Source organism: Amorphotheca resinae (genome assembly GCF_003019875.1).
Source record: "Amorphotheca resinae ATCC 22711 unplaced genomic scaffold M430scaffold_15, whole genome shotgun sequence".
NCBI classification, from domain to species: Eukaryota; Fungi; Ascomycota; class Leotiomycetes; order Helotiales; family Amorphothecaceae; genus Amorphotheca; species Amorphotheca resinae.
In genome coordinates, this window is record NW_020194485.1 from 463,915 (window position 1) to 478,725 (window position 14,811).

The 14,811-nt window shown below is 50.2% G+C and overlaps 5 protein-coding genes across 5 annotated transcripts; 3 read left to right on the forward strand and 2 right to left on the reverse strand.

Annotated features, from left to right (window-relative positions):
* Positions 1-334: 334 nt before the first annotated feature.
* Positions 335-3,636, forward strand: M430DRAFT_31921 (hypothetical protein; the record flags this gene model as incomplete). Its single annotated transcript, XM_024866066.1, has 5 exons — positions 335-754; positions 824-1,148; positions 1,208-1,411; positions 1,586-3,477; positions 3,541-3,636. The coding sequence occupies 5 exons, from the start codon at positions 335-337 to the stop codon at positions 3,634-3,636; spliced, it is 2,937 nt and encodes a 978-aa protein (XP_024716549.1).
* Positions 3,637-4,231: 595 nt separating this feature from the next.
* M430DRAFT_111325 (hypothetical protein) lies at positions 4,232-6,590 on the reverse strand (the record flags this gene model as incomplete). Its single annotated transcript, XM_024861431.1, has 2 exons — positions 4,232-6,207; positions 6,269-6,590. 2 exons carry the CDS (start codon positions 6,588-6,590, stop codon positions 4,232-4,234), a joined length of 2,298 nt encoding a protein of 765 aa, XP_024716550.1.
* Positions 6,591-7,362: 772 nt separating this feature from the next.
* On the forward strand, positions 7,363-8,307 carry M430DRAFT_111121 (hypothetical protein; the record flags this gene model as incomplete). Its single annotated transcript, XM_024861412.1, has 4 exons — positions 7,363-7,690; positions 7,741-7,834; positions 7,884-8,017; positions 8,066-8,307. The coding sequence occupies 4 exons, from the start codon at positions 7,363-7,365 to the stop codon at positions 8,305-8,307; spliced, it is 798 nt and encodes a 265-aa protein (XP_024716551.1).
* A 549-nt stretch (positions 8,308-8,856) lies between these two features.
* M430DRAFT_148806 (hypothetical protein) lies at positions 8,857-9,773 on the forward strand (the record flags this gene model as incomplete). The annotated part of the gene is made up of 4 exons (XM_024863144.1): positions 8,857-9,054; positions 9,144-9,455; positions 9,514-9,606; positions 9,660-9,773. The coding sequence occupies exons 1-4, from the start codon at positions 8,881-8,883 to the stop codon at positions 9,771-9,773; spliced, it is 693 nt and encodes a 230-aa protein (XP_024716552.1). The 5' UTR covers positions 8,857-8,880.
* Positions 9,774-10,194: 421 nt separating this feature from the next.
* M430DRAFT_62324 (hypothetical protein) lies at positions 10,195-14,088 on the reverse strand. The gene is made up of 6 exons (XM_024868979.1): positions 13,565-14,088; positions 13,464-13,502; positions 13,286-13,403; positions 13,130-13,229; positions 10,744-13,076; positions 10,195-10,693 (listed from the first exon to the last, which is right to left on the reverse strand). The coding sequence occupies exons 1-6, from the start codon at positions 13,686-13,688 to the stop codon at positions 10,321-10,323; spliced, it is 3,087 nt and encodes a 1,028-aa protein (XP_024716553.1). The 5' UTR covers positions 13,689-14,088; the 3' UTR covers positions 10,195-10,320.
* Between the last annotated feature and the right edge of the window lie 723 nt (positions 14,089-14,811).

Consider the following 14,811-nt stretch of genomic DNA (forward strand, 5'->3'; position numbering starts at 1 on the left):
GGTTATATCTCTTAAAAATTTATTATATTCAACCCTCCCGCGGCCCTCTCTCCCTCTCCCTCTCCCTCTCCCTCTCTCCCTCCATCCCTCGCTCCCCTCCTTCGTTCCCCCATTATGCCTCCCTCCGGACGCCCTTCATGCCTCCCTCTGCTGCAATGATCTGCTCATAAACACCATCCTGCCGGTATGCTCCAGCACCACTGCTATCGCTGCCAGTTGCCGACCACTTGACAGGGTGTTGGTGTTGGGAACGTATCGAGCCCGAGTGCCCCCCCAGGTGTCCCGACCAGGGCTGACGCTGTAACTCCAAATCCCAAACCCCTGGAACCTCGTCATGGATGATGCCAGAAACCTCCCAACCCGCAGCAAATCCAAGCGTATACGTTCCGCGAACCCATCGAGCGACTCTTTTCGCGGGCATCTCGCGACCACGGCCTCACCGTCTTCCCCCACCACAACACCACGCGCCGCGCGACCGGGTCTCGCAGCTCGAGCCAACTCGGCGCCCCTCGTGCCAGTATTGAGCAAAGATCCAGAGCCTCTTGAAGCTGAACCTCCCTTAGATGTGAATGTCCAGCGCGATTCAGTGGCATCGATCAAGGACGATCCGTTCTTCAGGAACTACCAATCCCCTCATGGGGCGTCGCTGGCCCGCGAGCTGACATCTGCCACACACCGTGTTGAAGATTTGCCAAAAGATCTACATCCAAGGCCAGGCAGGATTCCATCTGTGGATAATTCAGTGGACGCGCCAGTTAGTACTTTCTCCTCCACTTCAAGAAAGTGTTTCGATTGCTGATGTGAGGTGTCCTCTCTACAATAGACACAATCGAGAAGCGACATGGCGGATATCAACATTGCGGTAATTGGGAGCGCCGGTGTAGGGAAGAGCACTCTTATACAACGAGCGCTTGGGCTACGAGGTCTGCCCACGGCGATTGCTTCAAGTCTACGAATGTCTGTAGACAATGTCGTATATACAGTCACCTTGGTCGAACTCGAACTCGAATCTTTTGATGTAGACCCCGATGGTCGAATTAAATGGCCGAAACAAGTCAATGGACAAATTGTGCCCCATATGGATGGTGCTCTCTTGCTCTACGATGTCATGAATAGGGAAAGCATCGCAGAATTGCCTCAAACTTTAAGTGAGCTACCAAAAGCTATGCGAAGAGAATGCCAAGGGCCTTATATACTGACTTTCCAGATGCTCTTGTAAACACTTCTTTGCCTACTATCCTTGTTTCCTGCAAGTGCGACAACCCTGAAAATGCTCGCCAAATCGATGTCGCGAGTATGGAGTCGGCCTGTCTTTCCTGCGTTGAGGCTGTAAAGACAGCTTCAAATGTTCCTGAAAGCGCGAGGCTTTGTCTTTCTTCCATGCTTAGAGCTATCATGGCGTATAGAAATGGTCGGTCTCGTCTCTCCTATGCGAATATTTGCCACTGTTTGCTTTTGAATATTTTCCCGCAGGACGAAGCTTGAGGTTTTGCTTTCATTCTACCGTATACTGCAGCATCTGTTTTGTTTAATGCGTGCTGTCCCGCCATCTAACTTGGATAAATCCAACTGACATTGTCTTTAGCCAATCCAGTAGAGGTATCAGGCCCTCGTCGTCGAGCAATCTCTTCAGCAAATCTGAAAGAACCGCCAGACCCAAAAACTCTGAGACCTCCGAGCCAGCAGTCGAAGCATAGCCGTGCCAGCTCTGATTATTCTCTTCTGGGGGGTTTTCCCTCGCCGCCGCTAGAAACCTCTAAAGGTCAACCTCCGCTGCCACGTGGTAGCGGGCGTTTCAATCTTCACCCTCATTCCTCGCCCTCTGCTCCTCTCGAAGCCCCGCCCCTTTCATCACACCCAGCGTTCAGGGATGATCTATTCCAGGATCCTGCTGATCTGGCTGGTAAGCTAGCACTGAGCCTACCATCACACAACCCGATGCCAACTCCCAACACCGGCAAAGCTGCAGATAGTTCCTTTCTTGATATGGAAGAGTCAGATGCGGATTCTGTATACCGCTATTCGGATGATATACCCATACTCCAGCGCAACGACGATACCTTTTTTGACAAGCCGTCTAAGGTGGCTGGTGTCACATTTGACGAGCTTGTTGACCGACTTCTTAACCAAAGCATGTCAAGGGCTGATGATAATTTTGTCGACATCTTCCTCTGTCTCTACAGAAAATTCGCTGCTCCTGCCGAACTCTTTGCCGCGATATTAGCACGCCTAGAACGCATTTCAGACGACAAGAGCATGCATTATCTCACACGAACTGCTACCCAGCTCCGCGTCATAGCTATAATTGCCAAATGGGTTTCGAGCTATCCAGGAGACTTTGGTAGTCCCTCGACGAACAGGAATCTTAATAACTTCATTAATCACTTGGCCAAGGAGCCGGCCTTCGCAGCTGCTGCGCAAGAAATACGAGCTCAACTCCACTCTCGCGTTGTGCAGGATGATGATACTGGGTGGGCCCGAACCGATGATGATTTTGAGAAGGAAACTATGAATAACGCCGAATCTGCTCCACCATCTCCCCTGCGACGTAGAACGAATCCTCGAAACGATTCTGAAGATGATATTACTAACTTACATATGGACGAATTTGGGGATGATATGGAACGCAAGTCGTCGACTGTGGATTCAACGAGCTTAGCACGCCCGGCATCGCCTACCCATTCATTGTCTCCGTCTTTCCACACCGTCGAAGACTATGAGAGGGAGGCCGCCACCATGATTCCAAAAGGCACTCTACCACTTACAAAGTTTCGCTATCATATATTTATGGATACTTCAGATGACGACTTTGCAGATGAAATGACCAGGATTGACTGGGTGATGTTTTCATCGATCCGGCTTCGAGACTTGGTGCGCCACGTCAGTCTGTCCTTGGAACAGAAGGAGAAATGTAAGAGCCTGGCCAACGTCAATCGAATGATCAGTCACTTCAACCATGTTGCAAAATGGGTTGCCAACATGATTTTGATACGGGACAAGGCCAAGCACCGAGCTCTGATGCTAGAAAAATTCATGATGATTGCTCTAAAGTTGCGACAATTGAATAACTATAACGGATTGGCCGCAGTGTTGGCTGGTATCAACAGCAGCGCTATCCATCGCCTTACTCAAACTCGCGCACTTGTTCCTGCCGATGTTCAGAAACGGTTTGCCCGGCTGGTCCTATTGATGAGCACTCAAAAGAGCCATTTTGCTTACCGTCTAGCGTGGGAGAATTCTTCTTTGCCCCGTATACCCTTCATACCTCTACACCGGCGAGATTTGGTATCGGCGGAAGAGGGCAGCCGAACATTTGTCGGGACTAATGGGGAGCGAATCAACTGGAAGAAGTTCGAAGTGCTTGCAGAAGTCATCCTGCCCATCATGAAAAGCCAAGTCGCACCATATCCGAACCTTTCGAAACATGATATTGCTCGTGAACTTATCTTGGATTGCAGGATGCCAGCGGATGACGAGGTATGCATCTCGTTGACCTCTTTTTTTCCCTGTTTGGATATGTCGATTACTGACGGGACGCAGGACATCTACCAACGCAGCTTGCAGGTGGAGAGCTCATCTGGTGGTGCTATGGAGTTTGGGAAGAAGAAATTCCCGTGGTTTCAAAAGGAAAAATAATGTAATTGATTACCGGCCACCTGTTAGGTTCGTAGCAGGAGGCGCTTTGGAGTTTTCGATGCGCATACCCCTGTGATGATATGGTATAGTTTGCACTGACAGGATTGAGGGGGGGGCGTCTTTGGTAAACCCCTGTAGATATGGGAAGGAAGCTTATGGATCAGGTTTAGAATTTTCAACAACATATGAGCTCTGTTTATTTATTTCACTGATTTCGTAACCAGAGACGAAGTCCCTACCATTGGACTATAGAAGCAGAGATGGTAGGACCTACTTTAGAATGCTGTGCCTATAACTTTCATGTGCGCCCGATCAGAATAAAGGGGGAGGGATAGTTTGGTCACATAATGAATATCTCAGATCTTTCTGTCAATCTGCTCTTAAATTACCAGGGACCGGTTCCTGAGAAGCACTCACGATACCACAACCGGCTCCGCTGCTATATTTACCCAAGAAATAGAAAAGAGGGCCGTAGCCTTGACCAAGACGGGGCTGCTCGAAGCTCGATAGGCCAGATATATATTCATAAAGAGCCTTCATAGATTGCTTCTATTTAACAAATGCCCAAAAAATGCCCAACATGCTTGGCCCTATTTTATACAACAAGGCCATCTAGGGGGCCTTCATCCTGCTCCGTATTCCCTGCCAAAGCGCCATACACCGTCAGGGGAACCGCAATTTCAAAGCTCTCACAATCAAGAACCTCTGCCGCGGCTAAAACTACCCCTCGATCATCTTCGGAAATCCCTTCAAGGAGGCTGGGGTACTCATCATGTATCTCGCTCTCTCCGCTAGAGAGCCGGGGAGTGACAAATTCTATCCTAATGCGCCATTCTAAACTGACTCCACTGGTAACGAACTCAGGAGTAGCCGAGACTGGTATCGTCGGTGAGAAGAGAACCCGTCGAGCAAAAAGCGTTGATTCTGAATGGGAAACGTAAATCTTTCTTGTGACACGGAGTATACTAGCCTCGGAGCGCAAGGCAATGGAGTTATCGACCTTCTCTGATGTTTCCAATGTTGCATGAATGGCATAACATGGAATCTCAGCATTGGTGAACTCGATAGTGGCAGTGATCGTCTCACCAAGACGATATGCCGGTCTCGGCAGCATGACTATGGCCACTCGTCGTCCGCTACGGGCAATTTCAAACCTATTGGCACTTTGTTGGAATTCTGTTGCTGTATTGCTGCGGAGAATTGCCATATCAATAGCCTCCTTTGCCGTAGAAGCAGGCTCTTCTGTCGAAGACTGACGACGAGACATCGGTGCTTCCGTAGGTGAAAGGAGGCCATGATTGGAGTTTTGCCGCGTTTTTGTGAGGAGTTCATCGACGTACGACAGAAAGCCAGTCAAGGTTGAGTCGCTCAACTCTGGAGTGGTTTTCTGCTTTAAATCCTTCGCAGACTCAAGGCTCGTGTCGGACGGGGTCTCGATTAATTTCACGCGGGCTTGATCTCGAAGCATAATGTAAGGAGACATTAGATCATGCCCGAGAAGCTCTCCATGATTGTTGACACTCCCTAGAATCCGGAATGGCACTTCCACGGACTTCACTTGTTGCTCCTTGGCACCGCCTGGTCTCTGTGTACCAATAATCAGTCTGTAGGAGATTTTGATTGCCTTACCCCGATGACTGGGTGGCAGACCTTTGGGTAGTTTGAAAGAATACTTGTAGCTCCTGCTTTCGCCAGGTGCGAGACGAAGGTCGACAAACAGAATCGACTGTGGCGTCGAGAGCAGTGGTATCGATCGAGAATTAGCGATACCTCGCATATCCTTAATACTGCTAAGCTCCCCGCCTCCCAGAAGACTGCCAATGGATTCCCCAATGTTGCTCCATCCGAAACCTCGCAGTAAACGACTACTTCCTCTGCTGGTCTCAATTCCTATCACACCCCCTCCTTGTTCCCCAACTGCACCTTTTCGCTTCACTTCCTCAAATGGAGCTTGACTAATCAAAGAACCGTCAAGAGTGAAAGATCCATGGATCTGCGCGTAGCCCATCATTAAGGTCTCTGGTGGGCGGTGGTGATTTACTGGGGCTAAATTTGAAGGCCGTCTCATATGCACTCCATATGCGGACGTCCTCGCAGCATGTTGGGGCAAATACTCTGATGCTAGAGTCTCGGTCGAATGATTGCTGAGCGAGTAGAATTCTCCACTGCTTCGAGGGGTTCCTGCAATACTAGTTGGTGAGAGTATCTTCGCAGTCGGAACTGTTTGTTCGGAAATTCTCGGTATTGTATCTTTCGATGGTGAAGATTGCATTTGACCACGATCTTGGTCTAGAGCGCTGTCATCCACTCCCTCGACGCGGGGGACGTCAAGGGCTCGATCATCCGCGGAAGAGAGTGAAGTAGCGGGGAATTTGAATCCTTGTGGGGATACTGCTGGTATAGCTCGCCTTGTAAATGGGCCTCGCCCAAGACCAGGTGTACTTGGCGCAGTGGCTATTCCAGCTTGGCGCCGTGCAGGTCTCTCAGGTAGGGCTCCATCTATGGCAGCGGGAGAAGTTGAGGACGAAAGAAGAGGTGGAGGATGAGTTGAGGATCTCTGACCGAGTGGCGCTGTTAAAACAGTTTAGCCCTTAGTCGTAGATAACAAACGGGGGGGGAATGTAGCACTTACCTGGTGGCGGACCTCCATTTATGCCCTGCCTTCGCGAGATTATCTGCAAACTCGCAGAGCGCCCATGTCCCCTCGGCATCCTTCGTGGTTTGTCCACCGTGCTGGCATGGCTTGCAACATCATCAACGGTTCCTTCGCTGGCCCCAATTGATATGATAGAAACAGAACGCTTGTGAGCACTCCCGACCTTTGAAGCTTTAGTATGTCCTTCAGTCCATGAACCAGGGCCAGAGTGCGATCGCCCAAGGCCGACTGGTGCATTTAGTGACAGAGTCGTCCGGTGTCCTCTAATCGGCGGAGGAGGCCGTGGACTTGGACTCATGGTATTGTTGTTACTCCTGGCTTGGGCAGCTGTTTTCCTCTGTTTTTCGCCCCCGGGTGCGAAGCCATTGGCAGCAGTTGGATGTAATGATGTCCTCGATGGTGCGGGATCTGTGGCGACATTTTTGAAGGTTATCTGGCACTCGATGTCCTCGCCAGCAAATACCGTCTGCTCGGTCCATTCTACGAAGACCCTGATGTTGGTCAATGGGGTCGACATGTCGTTGACTGGGCTCCTAGGGCTCCTTCTGGTCGAAGGAGAGCAGTGCTGCCGGTCATGAATGCAGCAATATCAGGGCCAGTTTGGACGCATCCGCCGACATAATTATATGCGATTGTCGATCGAATGGGAGCGGTTCCAAACTTCCCTGCTGCGAGTCCAAAGGTTGAAAGGAGCGCGGTCGCTTCGCACTTCGTTTATGCCTCAGGCCTCCAAGGCCACGCTGATAGGTACTGAGCCAACCGGCCATGACGCAGTGCGGGAGAAGTAAACACTGAACAACACCACCAACTTGTTTCGGCGTCCATCTGAATCCAATTCCAACGCTCCAGTTTCACACCCTCTGCTCTCAAGATCGTGGAGCTCTACTACTACAGGGTGTATAGGAGTACGTGTCTTCTACGTCAATTGTCCTCGCAAGCAGGGATTATTGATTGTCGCCCTGCTGACGCGTGGAACAGGAGGGAGCCCAGTTCAGCCCGTCCATACATACCAAGGTCAGCACGATGACCTCGTTCATCACCACAGTGTCAGTTCTCCCATATTCCCCCAGATGGCGGTCGTTGCTTCGCAGTCTTTGAGGCTTCGCACAGCAAGAGTCTCAAGTCCCGTCTGCACATTACTTGAGCCGACTTCACACGCAACGGGATCGTTCCAGCCAAGCCAAACTCCCCATGCTGCATGTGTACCGCCTTGCTCACAGGAAGATGACCACAGTAATCAGCGAACGCGGAATCAGTTTCGACCACGAAATGCTACCAAAGGCACAACAAGCTACCAACTACGGCAATACGCAGAGGCCACCCTTGGTGGTGGTAGTCTTCGGAAGATTGTGAGACTTCCAGAAGGAGAGGATGAGAATGAGTGGCTCGCTGTAAATAGTAGGGAGATCTAGTCACTTTCGAAGCTTATACACTAACAACTTCATTAGTGGTAGACTTCTACAACCACATCAATCTGCTCTATGGATCGATCACCGAGTTTTGCTCCCCCCAATCGTGTCCCGAGATGAAGGCCACAGATGAGTATGTTGGCAGGCCTTTATATACCGCATTGGCATTCTAACTTAGCCAGGTTTGAATATCTCTGGCAGGACTCCGAGAACTACAAACGGCCTACAAAAATGCCGGCACCAACATATATCGAACACCTGATGGGCTGGGTTCAGAGTAACATTGACAACGAATCAGTCTTCCCCAGCAGAATTGGTGATTACTTCGTCTCCTAGTATAAACCACCCATGCTAACTTTCGCAGGCGTCCCGTTCCCAAAGTCCTTCCCGAGCATGATTCGACAGGTCTTCAAGCGCATGTACCGTGTCTATGCCCACATTTACTGTCATCATTATCCCGTTATTCGAGAACTCGGGCTTGAGGCTCATCTCAATACCAGCTTTAAACATTATGTTCTCTTCATAGATGAGCACAACCTCGCCAGTGGAAAGGACTTCTGGGGCCCGCTAGGAGATCTCGTTGACAGTATGCTCAGGAGCGATTGATGGAGGAAATTAGAAATGCATGGGGCAGCTATAAGCATGTTTTCGGCGTTGGTATCACAAGTGGAGTTCATGGGAAAGCGCGTCTCTTAAGGCCAACAGTGAGGAGCCAATAGAGAATAGCAATGTCATTAGAGTGTACCTATGTGCAGCTGTAGAGGTAGCAATGCACACTAATTGTTCTTGAGAACTTCGCTTTGGCCACTGAGGTGGTTTGAGCTTGAGCTTCGCAACTAGGTACGACATACGTGTTGTAGCTTCTGGTTACAGTATGAGATATCCATCTAGTGCAGATCGGCCATAACAGCAGTTTTATGACCCTCCACATGTCACTCCCATGTCAACTCTTCAAAGGGGGCTTCTTCGCAAGGTTGACGACCTTATGTAATATGGTATTAGCACCTGAGGCATCGACGGGCCGGAAGTAATTCTCTCCCACGTGATCACACGGATTTGCTTCGCTAGCCGACCTCTCTCCGGATTGACGAAGCGGAACGACCGAGCTCCCATCACATCTCCTGTCCTCTTCTGTCCTCTCCTCTCCTCACCATCAACCGTCAATTGATCACCGGCATCATGCTCTCGAGTCGAACGATCCTCCGTGCCGCCCGGGCTGCTGCACCTCAGAAAGCTCTGGCCCCCAGAGCCATCGCAAGTTCGCAGATCCGGTCATACGCAACGCCTGCCACGGCTGACCCGAAACCCCCCGTCGCGCTCTATGGCCTCGACGGAACTTATGCCAGTGCTCTCGTATGCCGATATCTCCTTCGCTTTGTCCCCTGGCGACCAAATGGCTATTCCTGAGCTGCAGGAGCAAATGCTGACAGGTAGCAAATTAGTATACTGCGGCTGTGAAAAGCTCTTCTCTTGAGCCCGTAGCAAAAGCAATCAGCGCCATCAGCGAAATATACCAGAAAGACCCCAAGCTGGCGACTATCATGACCGCACCAACCTTGACTAGCGAGGACAAATCCCAGATTGTTGCCGAGCTACAAAAGCACACCGGGGACAAGAGCGATACGATTAAGAATTTCTTGACCACGCTTGCGGATTACAATCGATTGGGTCTTCTGCAGGGTGTTTGCGAGAAGTTTGGGGAACTCATGAGTGCAGCGAAGGGCGAGGTGGAACTGACTGTAACAAGTGCTTCGGTAGGTCGTCGGATCCTGTATGGTGGGACAGCCTATCTAACAAGGATTTATGATACAGGCATTGGATAGCAAGACGCTCTCTCGACTTGAGGCGGCCGTCTCGAAATCCCAATATGTTGGTCAAGGAAAGAAGCTTAAGGTCACCAACAAGGTATTTTCTTTGAGAGATCCTGCCTTATTATGCAATTACTTACAAATTTCCAGGTCAACTCTGACATTCTTGGAGGACTGATCGTCGAGATCGGCGATCGAACAATCGATCTCAGTGTCTCGTCTCGCATTGCGAAGATGAACAAACTCCTCACGGATGCCTTGTAAAATAGCCTTTGGGTACCCTTTCTTATTCGTGGGAGATTATGGGGACTGTGTGATGCAGGAGAGGTGACATGTACATGATTCGAACATTAGAGAATTTTCAATTTCGAATATTGGCGTAGAACTTGATTCACGGAGCCAGTTTTAGATTATATTCATACCCCCAGCTCGCTGACGATCTATTAATTTCAAGGGTTGGTGCCGTTTATCTGCAGACTGCCCTTGTTATGCTCAGTTCCTATGTTACTAGGATTAAATAGGTATTTGGGAAGGCAGTGCTGAGGTCATAAATCACCAGGTTGACGAATCCGAATTGCTAAGAACATACATTCCATAGCCATGGCTTGGAAATTTGCTTGCGCGATGGTCCGCGAGAAATCTCGAGGACTCCTAAAGTCTATTGTTTATCTCTAAGTTGGGAGCTGTATAGCAGGTACAAAGCGTCTATGCTCACTTTCTAAGAGGCTGGAAGCTGGATGCGATACAGGCAGCGGAAGAAATTAGAGGAATTGTGCACAAAGCGGCACTCCTTCCACAGCTGCAAACCCGCTCACTGGCCATCAAGCTGGGCCTCAAACTCATCACCAATCTCAAAATCAGCCGACTGGTGACTACGCACTCTGGACAGTTGCTCAGAGACATAGCTAGCTGTATGAGCATCCGCCTCCTGGCGCTCGCGCTCTCTCTCTGCGGTCTCGGACTCTACTGAGTTTTCTATTGACTGCACCTCATCGTGGTCCCCATTCACAGACATATCGAAATCACTGCGAGCACCTATTGACCGAGTCGTTGATGAACGGCGCATTTTCGGATTAGGCTTGTTGGTTCTGTTTTGGGCCGCGTGTCGTGTGAATATATCATCGAAGTAATGCGCCATCCCTGTGGATGGTGTTCGGGGTGTCTGTGGCAAGCGGCAGCTAATGCTATTACTCTGTTAGTCTCAATCCTCTACACCTCCGAAACGGGGACCTACCCAGTATCATGAATCATCCTAGCAATCAACCCTGTCCAGCCACATTGATGTGTGGCCCCTAGTCCTCGTCCAGTATCACCATCAAAGAACTCATAGAACCACAGATTATCCTTCCAGTAGGGATCAAAGTCCAGCAGATCATTTCCGTCGTTGATAGCTCGACGACCGTCATCTCCCCGTGCCATTAAGTGCTGCAAACGATGTTGAATCTCTTCAGATACGTGCCCCAGATGCATGAAGTCTCCTGAGCCAGTAGGACATTCAACCTGCAGCGTAGGTCCGTAGAACATGTAGAATCGCTGCAGAGATTCCACAAGCAGGAAGTTGACACACAGCCAGATGGGACCTCTCCAGTTGCTGTTACCGCCAAACAGTCCACTGTCGGAGTCTCCGGGTACATAGCTGACCTTGAACATCTGGCCATTTACATCCATCGAAACAGGATTCTCCTGATGGTATTTTGATAACGACCGAATCCCATGCTCACTGAAGAACTCATTCTCATCTAACATGCGCTTCAGAATCTTCTCTAGGCGGTCCTTGCTCACAAGGGACAGTAAAATGCGGTTGCCCTTTCCTCTCTTTCTGATGCTGGCCATGTTCCGCTCTGCCACGTCGTGCCTATTCTCAATGAACCACTCAACACGCTTCTTAAAGGATGGCAGTTTATTGATGAGTTCCGGCTCTAGAGTGAGTGTCGCATATAGTGGGATCAGCCCGACAAGAGAGCGGATCGGCAGTTGTTGCGTCCACGGCCCTCCCCACGAAATGGCATCATAATAAAAGCCGTCTTCCTCATTCCATAAAGATTTCTCCTCTTTTGAACCGGATTTGTACGTCATAGCATCACTGATGAGAATAAAGTGTTCGAAGAACTTTGATGCGATGTCCTCATATATGCGGCGGTGCTTGGCCAACTCCAGTGCAATATTCAGCATGCAAAGACAATAGAATGCCATCCATCCAGTACTATCGGCTTGCTCAAGCACACCGCCCGTGGGCAGAGGTTCCGAGCGGTTGAAAAGGCCAATATTGTCCAAGCCTAGAAAGCCTCCTTCGAAAACATTCTTCCCGTCGAAGTCTTTCCGGTTCACCCACCAGGTGAAGTTGAGAAGGAGCTTTTGAAATACCCTTTCCAGGAAATCAAGATCTTCACGACCATACATCTTTCTTTCGATCTTAAACGTCCGGAAAGTCGCCCATGCGTGTACGGGAGGGTTGACATCACCGAAGTTCCATTCATAAGCCGGAAGTTGTCCGTTAGGGTGCATATACCACTCCCTCGTGAATAGATCAAGCTGCTTCTTTGCAAAGTCCGGGTCGATCATGGCCAAAGGTATGCAGTGGAATGCAGAGTCCCAAGCGGCGAAGAACGGGTACTCCCACGAATCTGGCATCGAAAGGATATCATCAAGATACATATGCTTCCAGTGCGTATTTCGGACGGACTTGCGTTCTGCAGGTGGAGGGGGCTGGTTTGGATCCCCATTCGCCCATTGGTCCCAAATAAAATGATAGAACTGTTTCGTCCACATCATGCCTGCGAAGGCCTGCCGCTGGATATTACGCAAGTCTTCTGTCATGGGCAGGGGGCTGATACGGTAGTAGAAATCATCTGCTTCCTCCTTCCGTTTGTCAATGATCTCGTCAAACTCTTCTTCATCAAGGTACGCTTCATACTTCTTTGACAACCGAAATCGTACCACAGCACACTCCCCTGGAGCAACTCCGCCGCCCTCATCGAAAGCGAACCATGCAGCTGACTTTGTGCCTGTCTTCTCGGGATTGATCGCCGCCTTCTCCTTGTCCACAATGTAGCGATGAAAAGCATCCTTGACGTACGGTTGCTCGTTTTTACCGTTATAGAGCAGCTCAAAATTAGTGTCGTTCTCCGTAAAGATCAGCTCCGGCTGAACATCTTGCCCGCTTGGTCCAACCCCAGGAGAGGGGGAGAGTTGGAAGTATCGCTCTCCCAATTTGTAGTGTTTGCTTTGTGCAACGGTCTCGCTAAGCTGGGTTATGGATGGCTTCTTGTCCGCGGACTCGTGACCCCATGCCCAGCAGTTCCTGAACCACACGTGGGGAATAATATGTAGAGGAGCAGGCTCTGGGCCTCTATTCCACGCCGTAACGCGAAAAAGTAGTTCTTCTGGGTCGTTTGCTTCCTTCGCTGTCTCGATCACGATGTCCCAGTAGCGGTTCTCATCGAATATCCCCGTGTCGATAATTTGGTATTCCCGGTCCTGCTTCCCTCGAGCGGCATTCTCCTTGATCAAGTCCTCGTACGGGAATTTCCGTTGGGGATATTTGTATAACAGCTTCATATACGAATGCTAGAAGAGGGTCAATAGGGGTGTGAACAGGGGCGGGGATTTGTTCAACGGACGGTAGGTGTATTATCGACATGGAAATGTGCCTCTTTGATACTTTCGCCATGATTACCCTGCGGATTCGATAACCCGAACAGCCTTTCTTTGAGGAAGTCACTGCGGAAAGGTCAGAGGTGCAGTGCAATGGGGTGCTCTCTCAGAGCGGCACTAACTCTTCCCCGTTCCAAAAAGCAAATGCGATATTTTGGAAGCCGTGTGTATCACAGACGCCGGCGATGCCATCTTCTCCCCACCGGAAAGCTCTCGATCTGGCATGTGCGTGCGGGAAATCTGTGGAGACAGTTAGCATATGTCTGCGCGGACTAAATAGCAATCTGTTGAAGGACTCACGGCTCCAGGCATCACCATCGGCACTGTAATCCTCGCGGACTGGTAGACAAACATATTATCAGCTCTCCAATGAGTCAATTACACCAACACACGAGATGTACCTGTAGCCCATTGTCGCTCGGCGACGTAGGGGCCCCACTTCTTCCAGTATTTAACGCGTTCCCGATCCTCCTTGAGCCGTTTCTCCTCTTCGGACAGATACTCGTGGTGGTCGATTTTCACCATTGTGCGGGGCGATATGTGATTGCTCACTACCAGCTGAGGGGTGGGATTGAGAGAGGGTTATGCACGCAGTATGTTTGTTGTTGGGGGGACTGTAGCGGTACAGGAAGGTAGGTACAAACGAGGGTTTGGCGGAGACGTCAAGAGGCTAGCAGAAGACTGTATCCCGAAGATCAGTTAGTATGTCTCGAGGGGGCTGGGACGGGGTCAGAGATCACTCATCTCGGTGCGCGAGGCAGCAGGAGAGAGGACGGAAGCGGTGGGGAGAAGGGATCTGAATGTGAAGTGGGCAGGCAAGTAGGCAAGTAGTAGGCAAAGTATAGAGGGATATACTACAGCATCCTAGAGGGAAGTTCTCTGATTGCAGGTGATGGAGAGATATGAGGGACGAGTAGGTGGATAGGATGTATGTTGTATGTGTATGTGTATGTGTATGTGGGGATGGGACGTACGGAGTTGTGCCTACTACGTAGCTACGGAACATACATATACACACAACACAATCCACTCGGGCACAGCAGTAGGGAGGGCAGTGCAGTGGCAATGCAGAGGAGCTCTAATATACATAGTAGGCAAACTGGGGAAGAGATAATAGATCTCGAGGTAAGGAGGGGAACGACGAGAGAAACAGGATTCTGGCAACGCATTGTGAGCCTGGCTGGAATGACGGCATAGTACTACTACCATGTACAGGATACCTTGCCTTGCCTCGCCTTGCCTTTTCTCATCATGCCTTACTTCAGAGTATATATATATATATATCACTACATGCCTACATGCATCCTTGTCCGAGGTCTTGGTCTTGTTTCGTTTTGAAACAGCCGCTGTAAGCTTCAGCCTTCAGATCGAACGACAGGATTCCAACGCAGGGGACTGATACAGATAACAACAGTATCGATAGGTCGGTCCTACATCTGTCCTCTACTGCTTGCGCCTCCCCGCGCCGTGCCGTGCCGTGCCATTCCATGCCCGCGCCCGTGCTATTTCACTTCGCTTCCCCTTCACAGCCCGGGTCAGCAGCAGCAGCAGCAGCATCATCATCATCATCATCATCGTCGTCGTCGTCGCTGTCGCTACCTACAAGGTAAGCTCTCTGTGTAGCCTTAAAATTTAGGCCGGCCATCGA

Bases quoted from the DNA above. Each gene is read 5' to 3' on its own strand.
- M430DRAFT_62324 (XM_024868979.1), bottom strand. From the start codon at position 13,688: ATGGTGAAAATCGACCACCACGAGTATCTGTCCGAAGAGGAGAAACGG. The intron at 13,503-13,564 runs GTACATCTCGTG...TTTGTCTACCAG, and splicing joins CGAGCGACAATGGGCTACAG to TCCGCGAGGATTACAGTGCC. The intron at 13,404-13,463 runs GTGAGTCCTTCA...CTGTCTCCACAG, and splicing joins CGATGGTGATGCCTGGAGCC to ATTTCCCGCACGCACATGCC.